At 37.3% G+C, this 18,357-nt stretch overlaps 1 protein-coding gene across 1 annotated transcript in view; it reads right to left on the bottom strand.

Annotated features, from left to right (window-relative positions):
- CA10 (carbonic anhydrase 10) overlaps positions 1-18,357 on the bottom strand; it is a 205,626-nt gene that overhangs the window by 111,782 nt on the left and 75,487 nt on the right. The window contains exon 3 of the mRNA XM_009818802.2: positions 12,361-12,503. Within this exon, the coding sequence (XP_009817104.1) occupies positions 12,361-12,503 (143 nt within the window). The remainder of the gene's footprint in view (positions 1-12,360; positions 12,504-18,357) is intronic.

Below are 18,357 nucleotides of genomic sequence, written 5' to 3' on the forward strand. Positions count from 1 at the left end.
ATAGCTCCTGTCTTCACAGACACACACTGCTTGCAAGATGCCCATGACAAAAGATACTGCAAATAATTCATTATAATGGTAACAAACTGCAAATAATTCATTACAATAGTAACAAACTGGTTGTCGACCTGTTTCCTACTCTCCGTGCGCTAACTCCAGTATCTGCTGGCCAGTTTCATCCAACTTTGACAAAGAAGAAGATATCTCAGTGTTTTGTGAAAATTGGGTAGAAGAAAGGGCCAAACCAATTTTGTACTGAGGAACAGGCAGGTAAAACTCAGGTATTATAGACTGCTGTTAGCAGCAGTCAACCGGGCAATCAGCAGGTGCATTTGCAGGCTAGCTGACACAAAGGAACTTGGAAATAGCCACAACATTTTCTGCCTTTGCCTTCTAATGGAGGGGATCTGTGGAGCAGTGAAGTGATAATGGGGGACAGAGGCTATAAAGAAGCTAAAATGAGATGCTGTAGGAAACCAGGCTGCATTATTTCTTCTGTTTATGGAACACTTTGTGTTAACAGAAGATTTGTCACAAAGAGGCCTCCCAAAAGGTCAAACAAGATACAAAAATCATTTATGACCAATACGTAGCTACCTCAAGGACTGAGGACATTTGGGTGATGACAAATGGGTAAGTAGATGGCACAAAACTTTGCATAATAATAGAAAACCATTCCATCTGAAATTTGATGATAGATGCTGGCATACATCCCTGTGCTTCCAAACAATATCCTTCTGTAAATACAGATATATATAAAAGGAGTGTGGTGTAAGCACTATAAAAAGCCTGGATACAACATCGCTCTGGTCATGGGTAGACAGTGGCTTACTTGCATTGAGAAGACTTCAAATAGACAAGATATAGTGCCAAAGTTTTAAGCCTCAAGTCGAGATTTAGAGGCACGGATTTACTGTTGGGTGGCTAATGAATCCGAGAATCTCTCCAATATCACTGCCTCTGTCCATGCCAAATCCATCTTGGTAGTGAGGTTCTCGGTGCAGAGTTTCTCTCTCCAGCATTCAACTCTGTCCCTGGGCAACATCAAACCAGGAGACCTGTTTAACGGTGTTTCTGTGCTTCTAATTGAACAGTACCTAGTAAATAGCCCCATATGTGTCAAACAGGGAGATATATGCCAATGCATCTTCAGGCTATGGAAACCATGGCAGCCTGTCGTTTTTAGTAACACACTGAATGAAAAGATCATGAATGTATATTTGCATCAAAGCTTAAGTCACTCAAAAGTAACTATTAATGTCCATCATATAAATAATACGCTTTAAAAAACTAAACACAAAAATACACTTATTTGGAAGGTCTGTGATGATATCAAAAGTAGTTTTGTGTGATTAAAAATTATTCACATTTTAATCCTTTTTTTTCCCAAAGGCTTCTTTGCACAGTGCATTTGAACGCTATTTTGGGTAGAAGTCTTAAATAGTCCTAGATGAAATAGGACTAGATGAAATACTTAGTTAAGGCTAAATACTTAGTTGAGGCAAAGTATCTTCAAAGGAGCTTTTAAGTGCCACCTCAGCACAGCTGTGTTGCCCTTGGCACAGCCCTGGAAGATGCCGTGATTTAAAGTCGTATCTGCGATATATTTCTTTGCACTGTTTGTGTGGCAGGGAATGGAGGACTGCAGAATGCGAGTATAGGGATTTAATAGTATCAGTAGCAAATGATGATGTTGATATGCTGCCTCCAGCTGCTGGCTGGGGCATAGAAGAAAGGATATGGGAGTAAAGGGTATACCCATTCCTTTTTACTACACATACAAAGAAAGTAAAGAAACACAATTTGTCCTTATTAACCCTTGCCTGCTCTTCTCCTTCCCCTTCTTCCTCATCCCCGATACATACCTCAAATGTACCCAAGTGGCAACATGCCATATAAGTTAGTGTATTCTATGCAACATCGTCTTCTGCTGAATAGCTTCCCTGAGACAGGTGGCACTGAGTTGTTAAAATCGATAAGAGTGCAGTATGCAGTACATTTTTTTTTCTGAGTAGTATGTCACAGGTTAGAGATTAGCACTACTTATATTTATATGATGTAAGTTTTCACCCTGATCCCCAAAGCGGCTTTGAGATAGTCAGACCTTGTGAATTCATAACACTGAAATAAAGACTCATCTTTCTTGAAAAAACAGAATTATCTTTTAATAGTCACTTCAGATGCTCCAACTGCCTTTGTGAAACAATCCCCTCGGGGTGTTTCAGCACCCATATGAACTTCCTTCAGATGGTTTTAAGCTGTGATGCAAGTTATACAGATTTAAGTTCAAGATAACTTCACTGAAGCCATCCCTTTACCTATTCACAGCATTATTCAGAGCCGGAGCTGATGCAACAGAAACAAAACACAAATTCAAAAAATCAACAGTTTATTGACTTCCCTTACAAATGATGCTGTTTCTTCAGACTGACGCTTTAATCAAATGTCTTACAGTGAGTTTTCAGATTCTGAAAAATTCTGGAAAATAGACTGCAGAAGAAACCTTCTATGTTCATTCGCCTTTATTTGACTGCTGAAATGATGAATGATAGGATACAGCTTCAGAAAAAGGAGGTAAGCTAAGAGTCTCACACACATACACACAAAGGCATACGTACAAACACACTCATTTTTTCTATAAGACAAATGTTCTAAATTGAGACAGGAAAGATGAACTGGATCCTAGAGAAGACTCATGAAAATGGGACTGTTATGTATTTGGCATTTTCTATTGATGTATTAAGATTCTACCTTTTTTCTATACTTCTACGCAAGTTTACAAAAGGAAATGTTTCTTTATTTCAGTCATCTTCTTCACACTTGCCAGTTAAAACAGACTCCCCAATGATTTTTGGTAGTCAAGTTTACCTTCCTTCTCTTTTTTCGGTTTAAAAGCTAAAATTTCCATTGTCAGACCTACATTGATAGTTTGGGACTGTTTCTTGTTCAGGGACACGAACAATAACTTGATAAAGAAGCTGGAGGTAAAACTGTTCAGTTATAATTGCTTTCAGTTGAAAGTCACATAAAACAAACAACAGTTACAGATTCAAACACTTACCTAAGTGACACCGAGGGCTACCACACATCTAAGCAATATTACTATGAGCTATGATTTTGTCACTTTCTGTAGAGGAACAATGTATCCCAGATAAAAAAAGGGTACATGCAAAAGGATTATTTTCTCTTTCCAATTTCCTTGCAAGGCCTGCAACCCCCTGTAACATACACTGTCCCTTACATTAAGAACAGTTTCTTACCCCCAATTTATGTACATTTTCCTCCTCTGCTCCAGAATCATCTACTGATGGTTTTCCTCAGCCTGTTGAGTGACACGCAGCTTAAATTCCCCCACTGCTTTACCGTCCAGATCCCAGTTTGATGAGGAGCTGCTGATCCACAGATTTGTTTTTGATTATTAGAAACAGTTCATTGACCACTGCTTCAGTTTTTTCCCTTAAGCTCCTTTCTAGCATCTAATCCTAAAATACATAGTTTAATTCTCCTATCTATAAGCAAACGGTGCCTGCTTCAGTCTTCAACAATCAGCGATTAACAGTACCAGGAGGAAAAACAATGAACTCGCACTTTTCTCTAACACCAAACTGCTACTCAAAATTCTGAATGGCACATTTGACTGCCACATCAATTTGTATTTCACCCTGGCAGCAGTGCTATTTATCCCCATATTTTCTAGCTTACAGCAGAATTGACATGTGTCTATTAAAAAGTACCTACTCCAGCTGCAAGAGAGGCAGAAAGCCCTGCCAAATATATGGTGATTTCTTGATTACATTCAGTGTAAAACAATACAGGGACATGTGACTAAGAGAACTGTTATCTGTCATGCTGGAGACACAAAACCAAAAAAAAGTTTCACAACCACCAGACTTGCAATTATTTTGTGCTTAACGCTCCAGCCACAAAGCAGGTTTGCTTAACCTTAACTTTCTTAATGTTTACGTGAATGAACTGATGATAGGTCAATGTGGATCTTAGTTTACTTCCTGATTGTTTTCACTTATTTGGGGTTGCTGCAACCCAATGACAAACCAGTCTCCAGTCCATAGCTTTAATCATTTTGGAGGAAAGTGAGAGTTATGTAAAAAAAGGAAGAGAACCTTTTCTCCAGGTTCCTCAATGGCTGCGGCCGATTGAGTTTGTCAGGAACTGGGTCTCTGACAGCTCGCACTTCACAGCAGGCCACAAGCCATCATGGTGCCTGCTGCCTTCAAAACTATTCAGGAAGCTGGCTTACTACCTTACTCCACAAACAGATCTTCAGCCAAAACGTATCTCCTGCCTAGATGGGCAGCAGACACCTAACATACATTATGAAGTCTCCTCTCGCCATGTATAAACTGGTTTCCTAAGCTACACTCTGTTATAGAACTCCAGAGCAATTTGTAAATCATCTTCAAGAAAAATAGCTTGGATATGAATACATACTTGATGGATGCAGGATATAAAGGCTCATCCGCTAACAGTCAGTCTTGCCGCCAACTTCAGTTGGTGAAGAACCAAAACCACAGTCAACATACTGCTGGAAGCACTATTTATTACACAATATACTCACTTGCCAGCTAGGAAGCCGCAAAGCTCAAATATTTGGACTCACATAGGAGAATAAACTTAATACTGAAATAAAAAGAACTGAAGAATTATTTTGAACTGTTGATAATTAATTAATTATTTATCAGTTCAAAATAATTTCAAGATGGGCTTATAATGATTATGAAGAGAAAAAAGAAAATCTGTTTTGGATGCTGTGTAAATTATTCTTAAATGTTTAAGAAACTGTTGCAATGCTGTTTTTAAACACAGGTAATGTTAGCTACTATAGCTATTTAAAGTTCTGAATACGTCACCTTCCTAAAGGACTGATAACCGAACATAACAGGTACCTAACATTTGCTTTCTGAGAAGAAAAATAAAAGATATATCAAATATACAGACAGTGATCATAAAAACTACTTTACAAATTGCAGCCTTTGGCCATTGGACTGAGAGCAAAAAATTGTAAAACATTGAGGCCAGGATTTACCAGGAGGAGAGGTATGTGGTTTCTCGTTAGTTCTAGTTGGCATGGCAAGTGTTTTGCCTCAGATGAACTGGTGGCAGCTGAAGAATAACCTTATATATGCTAGCATCTTCCTCAGATGTCTGGACTTTGATAATATGATTCAACTCTGTGTACAAAATGACATGGAACGTTCCCATTCACTACAGCACGCTCTCAGTAAAAAATGTTTCTTTGATATTGTGCCAAAAATACCTGCTTTCAAGAAAATATTATCATATTTTACTAAGTTTAAATATGTCATAGATTTATTATTTTATGTTTGTAACAAAAAAAAAGCAAAGAATGAATCATCCTTCTGGGACCAGGAAATGTGTTTTAACAATGCTAAAATACAAAATTATATTCAATTTAAAGCATATGGCATTAGGAGACTTGCACACCTTTACAATGATGGGAGGATCACTGTGAGAGAAAAAAAATCTTCAGCTTTTTCACATCAGTGGTTATAGCCCCAAGTACAGAATCAAGTACAAAGACAAGATATATGCTACCTTTACTTCTGCAAGGCTTGAAATAAATATCTAGGTTTATAAATAGACCTAAGTGCAGGATGAAAAGAATCCAAATAAGATACTATCAAAACAATGTGCGGTGTATATTAGAAGATAGAAAAAGGGCATTAAGAACAAAGTTGGTCCTTTTGAAAATTCCTTTGAATATATCAAACTATTTAGTAGTTGGAGGCCAGCTGCTGCTCTAATCTTTTTCTGAAGCTACATCATTAGGAACTGAAAACAGGAAAGGAACTTATTGCGATAAACAATTGAGGAGGGAAAAAAGAAAACAGTGGAGAACACCTTTAGCTAGTATCAGTTAGCCCAGCTTCAATAATATCACAGACTCTTTAACCTTCTAATGGATCTACTGCCCAATGTCCATAACAGCAGATCCCTTTGATGTTTCAAATAACATCCCATTGAATGCATTTCCAGGGTTAGCACACCCACCTTTGCAAGGATACCGTGGTTTGCTTTTAATTACTACACAACTGCAGCTGAGACACAGTTTAACATATAATTTGAAAGGTACTGCTGCCAAAATGAGAGCGTATCCTGAGCTCTAAACCAGGGTGCAATATAGCTTGTGGAGTAAGCCTGCTGAATCACTTCTTGCCAAATCTAGGATCTCCTAGGAAGTTTCCCATGGCAGACAAGTGAGCTTGTTTTATGACACTAGACAAGATTAAATGTCAAGCAGAGTAGTTACATTGGAGCAAAAAACCCTTGATACTATGAAGAAGCTGTAGAAATGCATTCTTGTGCCCACTCAGGCCTACTTTACGATTTCTGTGGTGCTCCACTATCACAGACAACCAGGAATTTAGAATACGCCAAGATACACATCTGAGTCCCCACATATACCAAATTGATTCAATCTCAAGTAAGCATCACTGAAGCGATAAGGAAACAGAAGTCCCAGTATAAAGACAGACCTAGATCCTGAACATATTTTTCCCTATATATGGTCTACTGACAGGAAAGTTTGCAAGTACCTCTGAAATAATACTCAGCATTTTTTTCCTGTTCTAAAGTCAATGACGAGGACAAATAAACAAGTTACTTTAACCTGCTGGTTTCATTTTATGTTCACTTACTAATGCATCTGAGAACACGCAATACTGTAGAGTATTAGAAATGTTAAATAATTATTTAAGCAGCAATACTGTATTTATTTTTTTATTCATTAAAGTTTTTGATGTTTGCATCAGACTTTTGACTTTCCAAAGCCACTCTAAATCAAAACACCATATTATTAAGCTCTCTAAAAATTCATCACAAATCAGTTTACAGATGACATTGATGTCTTATTGCTATCCATTCCTCCTGGACCATTTCTAACAATTCATTTTTTATATTCCTGCAGTGCTGAAATATGGTTCACACCAGTATCTGTCCTTTTAGTAATCACCAAAGCAAAGCTTGGCAGTTGTCATATATTGCACTCTTGAGAAAAATGCTAGTAATACTCTGAATTGATTGAACAGCATGGAATCAGAACTAGCTGGCAGAGAAACCATTTAACTGATTTCAATTCATAAATCTCTTTTCTCCTATCCTATTTTAGTTTAGAAACTGCTGAATATCGCCATTATCTTGTGATGCATAGAATGAACCAATTATTTATAAAGATATTAATTCAAATAATATGTGATTGCATTCATTAATGTCCCATATGAGAAGGCAGACTTATGGATCTTACTGAGTAACTTTCATTTATGCACACTGAGCTAGAGAAGGTATATAACAGTCCTTGGCCAACAGACATCAATTTGTTTATTTCCCCAGAGGTCCACATCAGGTACAATGGCCGTCCTTGTCTTAAAAATAAAGTGATTTTAAACAGAACTTTACCTGCTTTAAGCCACAATTTAAGTTCCTGAGCATGACGTAAAATGATTAGTAACACGTGGCATCACTTATGTGACAAGGTTTAACTAATTGGCAGGGGTGGACTTAGTGTCTAAAGCAAATACTGTTACTAAACATGTTTTTAGGAGAAAAAAAATAAGCATGGCCAAGAACTGTAGTTCAGTCTTAAAGAATCTTGGAAATAAGGTTCTTGAAATTAAGTCCACAGAGAATGAGGAGATCAAAGGCAGATGGGCTACAGGTAAGTCAGGGGACAGATTTTGAGGACCAAAGGCAGAGCTTTTGGGGAAGAGAGATTGCCAGCACTGGTGAATGGAGGAAGCAATCCCAGCAGAGGACTAGCTCAGTAAGAAGTGAGGTGGTTTGTTCATCCACTACTATCATCCATGACAGTCCAGAAATCCCTGCTTGGAAGCTGAAACCCATTGTGCTTGCTGCCTAAATGTCACTAGACTACACTGGCTCGTCAGTAAAGTTATTCTGTTGTCCCGTTGCCGATTGCCTTGGTGCTTATATGAATCCAAAGAAAAAAAGCAGAGAAAGTAAAACGGTGTTTTTCTTTGTGACAGAGTGGCGGAGTGCGATTTGCATATTAATAAGGGTTTGTATTGTTTATTAAAAAGGGCTGTTTATCTGAAATGGGCTGCATGTTAAATTCACTAAAATGGATAATCAAGAGACAAAGCTGGGCCTGAGAGAGAACTGAAACTTGGGGAGTTTCCTCAAAAGCAGCATTTCTTCTGGGGAATTTATCTGCATGTAAACTCATTAAATATCTTGTGCTGAGATTCTGGATCTTGAAATCCAATTATCTGTATCAATGATATTCAGCCTTCAGGACCTGAAAAGCCACTTTCTCAGGAAACAGAGAAGCACAAACATACAAAACAACACAGCACAATTCAGAATAAAATCTGACGATGCCTGAATTGTACATCGCGTGTCCCAATACCACACTGCAATCATCGGACAGCACATAAAGCAATATAGTACTGCTCACTGGAACTTTGTTGTGAAAGATTGGACCAAAGAGGTATAAATATTTGGCAAATTGCATTGCCATCCCTTTTGCTCCTGAATGGAATGGGAAGAAGCTGCTTCTCAGCCTTGGGTCAGAAGTAACTATTAAGTGACCTGCCACGTAACAGGCCACAGACTGTACTTTTCTCCCCTTGTAGGCTGCAGGGTAGGAAGACAGTGATGTTGTCCTTCATACTCTTCTTTCAGACCATTCCTTTTCTTTAGGAACAAGAAAATTACATTTTTATTCCCAAGTGGTCTAAATAATTGCAGGGAAGTCTCAATCTAGTTTACTAAAATGCCTTCCATTACTAACACTGAAATAAAATAAACTCTGTAATGGGATCGGCTAGAAAGGTATGTAGTTAAGGTGTAATCCTTAGTCATAAATTCTGTAATGGAATGGTTTGGAACAGGTTTGATCTGTTGATTTGGAAATTGAGAATGAAACACGTAACTGGTTTACAGAAATTAAGCGAAGCTCTCCACCCCCAAAAATAAAGGCCCAAGAGAAATAAGTGGTAAGGAATGAAAGAGTTAAGAGGACGTATTAAGTCAGTGATCATATCACCCAGGCATGTGTTATTTGAATTTCTCTAGACTGGTCTTGGATTCCATTCCTGCCGATGAACCTCTTCTGTTCCTTCTTAAGTTAATTTCAAAAGTGAAACACACAAAGTAGAAATGTTGTTGTCAAAATCAGAACTCAAATAAAACTGATTTCTACTTTAGTAGCAAAAAATTTTGTTAAAAATTCGAAGTTACTGTTCCAAGACTAACTGTACCGAACGTTTCCTTCCACCTAGCTCTCTGTTAAGGCTTGACTCTCCTCCCAGCTCCTTTTTCAAAAGAGGTGTATAATTTTGACTCTGTGTGCAACTAGCTGTCTCTCTTGTTCACTATGCATGTAAGCTAGCTTATTATAACTTTGATTTGAAACCATAGCAAATCCCTTTTTTATTTATTCATCATTTTTCCTAGGATCAGTTCCATAAAATCCTTTTGTGTACAGCATAATCACAGTTAAGTCTTGTCTAAGAAATTCCCTGGCTGCTATATCCATTGGTTCATTGCCCTGGAACCTGAAGTGCTTCAGCCCATATGAAACACAACTCCACTTTTAACATATAAAAAACATTACCAAAAAAGTGAACACAAACATACTACCTGCCAAATCAAATCCTCACTGAAGCCTTAACTATAAGAAAAGAATTTTTTTTTAAGGCATTAAAATTGCAATCTTTTCCTCAAAGGAGAATTTTGATTCAACCATTTTAGAAACCTCTCTAAAACAGATTAGCCACAACTAGAACAAATCCTGTTCTTTTAACATGATAGAAGGCCGTCACTGTTTGACAGCAGCAGGATAATATTTGTGAGTGTGGTAAGAACACCTCATTACTGATATAGCATCTCCCAGGCCATTGGTGCCTCCAATATTTTATTAATAATCAGATATCTGCTTTATCCTGACCTGGTACAAAAAAACAGTTGAATTCTTAGAATTGCTAAAGATATTAAATATTCTGAAACTCCTGGCTTTGACCCACTGACAGCTTCCATGTAATTTTGTTCTTGACTTTCATATTATGTCATACTGTAATTTAAAAATAGTCTGAAATACATCAGCATTTACATAAATAGCAGAATCAAGAAAACTCTTTCTCGTATCAAAATGAAAAACCTCAACGCATTTCTGTTTAAAAACCAAAATGTACATATTACCCTGAAATTTGGACCACAGTTGGAAGCATTACTGTCCTTCAGTAAGTAACGATACCCCCATTTTATAATTTCTGTGATGAAGCTTACATCGATTCTGATGTATGTGCACATGTACCACCAGAACCTCAATGGAAAGGACAGAGCAAATTCCTAACATCTCATGCTGTTTCCAGCAGAAATCTCATTTGTCAAGACAACAGGAGAATATAAATCATGTTCGAATAACCTTTTGTCACAATGCCTTTTCTTCTGCATTGTTCTGTATTGCAGATTGAATAAAAGAGAACTGTCTGCATGGAATAAGCAACAAAATCTTTAAAATACCCTTTTAAACACCCCCACATAAGGGAAGCAACACAAAAACATTATGAACTAATGACTGTTTCCAGGAGTGCTAACAGGTTCAAGATGTTTTATTTATAAAATAATTTTAGAATTGAAAAATATCAACCCTCCAGTTGGATAAACAGAATTGATAACTTAGTTATTTGAAGATTGTCCTTAAATGTCCATACTGTGAATACAGTCTTTAGTGAAAGAAAAATCATTAAGCATAATCATTGGGATCAGTCTGGTTTTTGAAATACTTTGAGTGGCAATTTAGGAACCAAGTAGATCTCAAAAATTTTTTTTGGTGCTGCACCCTAACATTTGTCTGTACTCCTACTTTTTAGTGAGTATAATTATTTCAGTAAACATAAATAGAAAGAATGAATTAGCACCTAACCTTGGCAATGCAGAAAATAATTTTAAGAACCATGTATGAAAATGTCCCTAACTATGCTGTTGATATGAGCATGAGATTATTAAAAGTGAAACATGCTTGAGATCCAAATCTGCTTTCATTGTTTAGTTTTGTTAACTTTCTGTGTTTTTTCACTGACATATGACAGTTTCAATTCTGCTTCTGAGCACTGGGACAGCAAGCACAAGTGTACATGCTTGAATGTTTTTCAAATTCATAGCTACAAATAATTTCTTGTGAATTATTTTGACTTATATACATGCATTAGCACAATGCTTCAATATGAGTTACAAAAACTTGTAGAAAAGTTTACTGAACTTAAGGTTTTTACTACAATAAAGACCTCGTGCAAATTTTAGCTCCTAACATAGATATAGTATAAAAAAGGGAGGATATGATCACTGATTAGCATCTATCAGCAGTATTTCTATATGTATACATACCTCAGACAACAATCTCCACCCATTTGAAGAGCATGATTTTTGTCAAGATTGTTTCCTGCCTCCACCTTTAATCTACAAGTACTAGCCAAGAAATCTAGGTGCCTGAGCCACAGGTATACACATTATCTAACCCAGAATGACTCGTTTCGTACCTCAGTTTATTAAGATACACTTTCCAAATCTGGGTAAACAAGATAAGGTTTGGTCAGAAATAGAGGTTAATAAACTAGTCAGCTGTGGCAGTCACTCTTCAACAAGAAATCATCACTCTGATTTTATATGAGTAAGATAGTCTTTGCTAACCTATCATTTCCATCTGATACAGTATCTTTGGAGATCTACTTATGATCTATTAAAATAAACATTGCCATTTTGTTTTCTAATTAATATATGTAAGGAGAGGTCCAATAAAAAAAAATCTTCTTATGAATGCCAATATGCTGTAGATAACAGAGAAACTAGATTACTTTTTGAACACATCTGTCTGCCTGTCCCATGCTGACATATGTATCTCATAGTTTCTTTTATTTCATAACATAAAGAAGCTCATTCATCCCTTCCCACCCCTTAATGTGATAGCACTGCAATGTTATCCTCATTTAGATGAATAAAAGAAGGTCCTAGCTGTCTTAAATAGCACTTTTAGAATAGCACCTTTAAAATGTCACTCAGGATGAACATAGAATTTAATTATAAACGTGGAGTCTCTAAGTGAGATGCTATTCTTCCAGACAGCAGAGTTGCAAGTAACAGTTAATACGAAAATACAAATATGTGATGGAAGACACCTAAAAATGTATGGTTACTCTCTCTCCAGCAGTTATGAAATTGTGTGATTTGCAAAGCACTATGTTGTTATTTTGCCTCAGAGCTGACTCAGATAAAGTGTAAATGCTTTAGAAATATAAAATATAGCAAATGTTTGCAAGCCTACTAACTTCTTGTTTTTACGCCAGAACATGATAGAACACCTACCTTTCTTCCCCCTGTGTTTATGCGAAGTGGAGTTAAGAAGGGATCAAAAATCATATGGCTGGTTTCAATATTGACAGGTGACTGCCTCTTCCCAACAGAGCAAAGATTCCAAGCTGAGTTCACCAAACCCCAAAAGGAGGGAACTGCAAAATATAAAAAAGTGCAAGTTTAAGAAAAGTCTGGAAAGACTAGAGAAATACATGCAAGGCAGATAGCCAGATAATTAAACTTGTCATAGTGTCTGCACACACACACTGAAACTGAAGACAGGCAAGTTCATCTAGCATTTGAAATTTAGAACTTCATATACAATGACCAAAACATATTGTTTCATATATTTTTGTATCAGGAAAGAAGGGGTTTTTTTGTCTTTTGAAGGTACCTAGATAATAATCCCAGATTCAATTATAAATAGCTCCTTTGCTGTTAGTATTATAGAATATTTATTGAGCAATGTGACTCATTAGTCCTTATGTTAATTTTGCATACATACAATGTGTCCTTGGACTGAAACTGTTCCATTCTACTCAACTTTTTAAAAGTGTTCATATTTAGTAGAATTCTTTCAAAAAACCAGCATCATTATAAGAGCAGCTCGCACATTGTAATCCCAGAGAACAGGCCTGCTCTCTAGCCAGGTTCTACTAATTTCTGTTCCATTCACCCAAACCTTTCTTTAACTAAAGAGCTGATTTTAAAAAAATCTTGTTGGAAAAGCCATACTCTGATGATGAAGAAAGATAGTTACTTCCCTGTACATGCAATGGCTTGGAACATGGAAGAACACCTGATTTTTGACAACCTGAGTTACTTTCAAAGATTTTTGCCCCTAATTGGAAAAAGAAGAAAAATGTGATGCAACTATATACTGCTTCTCATCAGGTAACTGCAGGTTGAAGGTTCATATTGCATCTAATCTCCAATTTATAGACAAAATCAACCTGAACTTCTCTTTGGAAGCTGAAAAAATTTCTGACTAAATGAGTAAAGAGCAACTAACAAGATACAAAAAGGACACATTTAAATTTATGTCTGCACACTTTCTCCCTGTCTGAAGTATATAAGGCAACTTTGACTTTATCGGAATTATTCTGTAGTTTTGTGTAGCAGGTGGAAATTTCACAGGTGCGAATGTTGATGCCTTTTTTTGGCTTTATTTCTTCTTTTTACATTTTGTTAAAAGTTTTCATAACGTTTGAGCCTCAAAGCCTTCTTCTAATCTACAAACCGTGTGTGACAAAGTTTACAAACTCAGACCGGGGGCAGGAGCATGTGGCTGAGTCCTTGGGGCAGGAGCACAGGTGTTTTGCCCAGAGGGTGGAGCTGAAAACAACCCATCAGCTGCTTATAAAAAGCTTTTCAGTTGCTGTAGCTAGTTGTATGCAGGATTTTGCAGTGTGAATGCTTGCTTCTGTTTGCTCTTTTTAGCTAGTCTAGTGGCAGCCACATAGTGTGTTGCTTGGATTGAACATCATATTTGTAGTAGACATAACCCATTGGGAAGATACTCCTTGGAAGGGAGAAATGTGGACAGTATCTTCTGAGTAGTGTAGCCTCAGGAAAATGGCTGATCTGGGTGAGTGTTTTCCTGTTATGTTATATAGAACAACTCAGTTCTTGCCCTCAAAGTTTGAGCATACTTAGGTGTAAAACTGTGGTTGGGTTAGCATATAGCTTCACGTAACTTTCCTACAAAAGTAGATAAACTTTAGGGTTGTTCTTAGGCTATTGCTTGCACAGCAAAACTTTGCCTTGAGTATCTACATAGAAGTGTTTTGTAGTTGTTGAGCATCTGCCTGTTCCAGTAGCTCATAAGCTATTGTCCACATATGTTATTTTTATTACAAAATATCTGAAAACTTAATTTTCAGCGGAAGCTTCTTCTTTCTTTGTACTGATCTGTCTGTGCATCTACAGGTGCTACCGATGTAGGTGAGCTCAAACAGCTCTGAAAGGATCCAAGTGGTACAGCCATAATTGACCTGTTATAGCTAGCAAAGTTTAGTTTCCTTGCATACAGTTTTGAAGTGAACATGCGCTACTAATGCCTTAAATTCACTTGTGAAATATCTTTTCTCAATAACTGACATGGACAATCAAACCAGCTCACATGCAGAGTCTAAAATGGGTAACTACTTTTAGTTTGTACTGCGTGAAATCTCTAAGGAGGGATGAGATAGCGTAATGCTCTATGGCTCTGGGAAAGCAAAGATCAGGGAATAGCACCCAGAATGGCTAGAACTGCAGATGCCCACATCAAAGTATGCCAGTAATCTTTTATTGGAATAATAAATTCTGTGTGTAACCACCCCCTAGAAGGTCAGATGGAAGGCTTTGTGTGATCAGAAAAATGAATGGGCAGTGTGGTATTAATTTTTTTTTGGATCCTCTATTTACCCTACCAGTCAATTCCCACTTCCACTGGAGACTTATAAGACTATAGAAGTTCCCAGAGTATGCTAAATGATAATGCTAATGCTTTGAAAATGAATAAAATAAATGCAGTGCAATAAAAAATAAAACAGAGCACACTTAATTATTTGTGTTTTTTTCTTAAGAGAAATACAATAGGCACTCATTTCAGTTTTTGTCAGAGTGGAAATCCCTCTTTGTGGAGAGACCTAAAATAAAACTTTTGGTTAATTGAGATAGCCTGGTTTCCTTTGATAAATCCCCGTGTGTTGTTATTTTTAAAAAAATAAATTAATGATGAGATGTAGAGCTGTTGGTTCAAAAGGGCAAATATTAAAAGGGAAATCTGTTGCTTGAATGGTTTCTAGTATTACTAAAAAAATCTTCTGGGCAGAAATACTCTTGGTATTGGTAAAACCAATTCTTTAGCAAGCTTTTTAAAAATAAACAAACTAGATATGGTAAGTGCAATAAAATGGCAAGCCAAACAGGTCAGTCCATTATCTTCAAGTTCATATTACTTAAAGAATTTATGATGTAACTGGGATTGTCCCAGAAAAGCTGCACTGAAAAATAGCTGCTATAAGGGGATGTTTTATAATGTTATTTCTGTTTTTGACAGGGAAACCTTGCCTTCTGTGCAATGCCTGTCACACCAGCCTATCCCCTGAAAGTCAAGAAGGTGGAGCTCCAATATTGTGATGTTGCACTGCAAAGGTTACACTTGTCAGCCAGACACGTAAGTCTGTATTGCAATCTTTGATTTCTTTCTAAATGCCTGGGAAGCTTATGCTTAAGAATGTTATGTATGGTTAGACAAAAAGGAAGTGCAGCAATGGTCAACTTACTCCAGTGATCAGAATGACTTTGCTTATGCTTCAGCTGAAGGTTAATTAAGGATGACTGACCTAAGACTGCACACCTAAGTTAACTAGTGGATGGGGATATTATGCAATATTAATGTCTGATTACATTTAATTAAAGTAATTAGTGCTGCTGCTTAGATGCTCAAAGTAATAGAAAAGTATTCAGAACCATAATGGAAAAATCCAAGGAGGAAACTCATGTAGGAAACCAAGGCTTAAATTAAACACAATACTGAATTAACTGTTTAGTCTAAAGAAATTAGTGTATGAATCTAGGAAAACCTATCAAAATATTCATTATTCTATTATTCCAGCTTAGGTAACAGACAAGGTTCTACTAGGGGTTAAATCATTAATGAAACATATCTCCTTCCCCACAATTATGTTGTATTTCCATAAAAATCTACTCATGTATGAGTGGGAATATGCTGCATCTTTGTGTGTGGACCTCTGAAGCATTTTAGACTGCAGCCTGACTCCTGTGCTGTGCAGGAGCTACTCTTACAAGCTAGTCTGCATGCAGCCCACATACTAGCTTACAATCTCATTTAACAAGGTTCTCTGGCTACTGGTTATTCTACCAAAAGTTTCTGTATACTGATCATGTCATCTCTGCCTTCATCTATAAATCCCCCTAAATTTATACAGCTTGAGAGCTGATTTGTTGCAAACATCTTACATAGACATAAGGTGATAGGTTTTTGCCTGATCAATGTCATGTCTTCAACCTTCTCATAATAGAAAGAAAATTGGATAAATTCAAAGTTTATTTCCTCTGTATGTTGGCACACTATGGAGAACAGACTTTTTTGTGTGTGTTATATGGGGAGAAGGTGAGGGGGATTACTTATATTTTATACCTATGCAAAAATCTCTGATATCCTTATTCAGTCTGTATCTTATTGCAGCTGCTCTTTTCTCAATTTACTGGGAACAGTTTATATTGAGATATATGAAGGTGCTCTAGTATCAGCATGACACAATAGAATGAGGGATTCTGATGGCTTTTACCAAATCTATGCATAACAACAGTGAAATAATAGCAGCTAGAACAATAAAGTAAGGATTGAATGCTATTCTCCTAGTGATGAGCACCAAGGATTTGACTAAATAAATACCAGCCTCCCCTCTCCAGAGAAAAGCTATGAGTGAACAGTGTCTGATAAAGATGCCCTTCTGTAGGTATGGCAAACTTGCAGATAAGCTAATGGTGCTGTCTACAGTGTGTGCTGATGGACATGTAACAGTCTACATCCATGTTGTAAGAGGAGGCAGTAGTTTTCCCAGTATGGGATCAGAGATGCATGCCATGTATGATGTCTTAAATATTACTTGAGCTTAGAAAAAAAATTATGTTGGACTCAAAAGTCTAGGTCTTGAAAGGGTTGTGGACAGTTAAGCAGTGTCTCCTAATCACTTGCCTGGCTGTCAAGGGCTTGTTTATAAAGAAGCTTCTCAGAGTTCAACCTCATGCTCTGCTTCTGCATCTTGCTCTTCGCAAAGCCATAAAGAGTTTGCAGCTAGAATTTCTGAGGCACTTTCTGAAGAGTCCTTATGATGCACTGACTGACATCGTTTGGTCTAGCTCAGAAGGGAACAGATGCATCACTTGGGGTGGGGTGAGATGACTCTGTTTCCCAGCATACCTGGCTCTGGGGACAGAGAACTCCTGGAGGTTCATCTCGTAGTAAAGCTTCCCTGGGCTGTGTCTGTCTGCTACATTCAAGTCCTGAATGTGTTCTCCATTCTGAAGTGACTGTGAAAGACTAAAGACCATGCCCTACCTGGTGAAGCGTTATCCCATCAGCTCTCAACTTCACAATCTAGGGAGTCCTTAAAGATAATTGCATTTACTTGGAAATGTGCCTGCAATTGCAGAGAGTGGCTCTGCAAGGTTTCTACACCAAAATAATAATATTTGTTTTTAAGCCATAAACCATGTAAGAATCTACTTATGACAAAATCCAGTCTCTCTCCCTGCTTTTATCCTGATTTAAAGCTCTGATCTTTATTCTGTGCCATGATGAATCACTGGCAGGAGCCATTCTTAGTTGTTCAAAGTTTTCAAAGAATTCTAAGTTTCATCCTCTCCTTGCTCCACCCTCCTGTTCATACATTTGTGTTACCTTCCTAGGTTCTCTTATCCTCAACTCACAGCTTAAGTTTGTTAAGCTAACTTCTGTTAAGTGTTTAATGTTGGCAACACACATGATTTACTATTGCTCTGGGTACAAAAGCAAAAGGCAGGCAGGCTTCCTGCATAGTAGGCAAATGACTTGTATCATTGCAAAGTTTCATAATATCCAGGAAATAACCTCATATTTCTCAGTACAGCTTCAAGTTCAGGGAAAAACACAGCAGACTTTCTACTATGTTCCTTGTGTTGCCCCATAAATAAATGAGATGGTATAGCAGCAAATCAAATAGATAATAAGATATCTGGGAGAAAAGCATGTTTAAAAAAAGCTGCCGTCCTCAGAACTAGATACAAGTGGAGACTGTCCTGCCACCAACCTCCTGTCTGCCTTGTGTGTCTCACTGATTTGACGATCATGCTTCCTGCACTAGGTGCTTGGAATAAGTGGGACATTAAAATAGTGTTAGCTGGGGAAATCTTTCACTGAGAAAACAACCTCTGATTTAGGTCTGAGCAATGCAAGGACTCTGGTTTAGGAAGTAACTATAGAAGCAAGACTTTGAAATAGGTACCGTACTACAT

Source organism: Gavia stellata, chromosome 22 (assembly GCF_030936135.1).
Source record: "Gavia stellata isolate bGavSte3 chromosome 22, bGavSte3.hap2, whole genome shotgun sequence".
Lineage (NCBI taxonomy): Eukaryota > Metazoa > Chordata > Aves > Gaviiformes > Gaviidae > Gavia > Gavia stellata.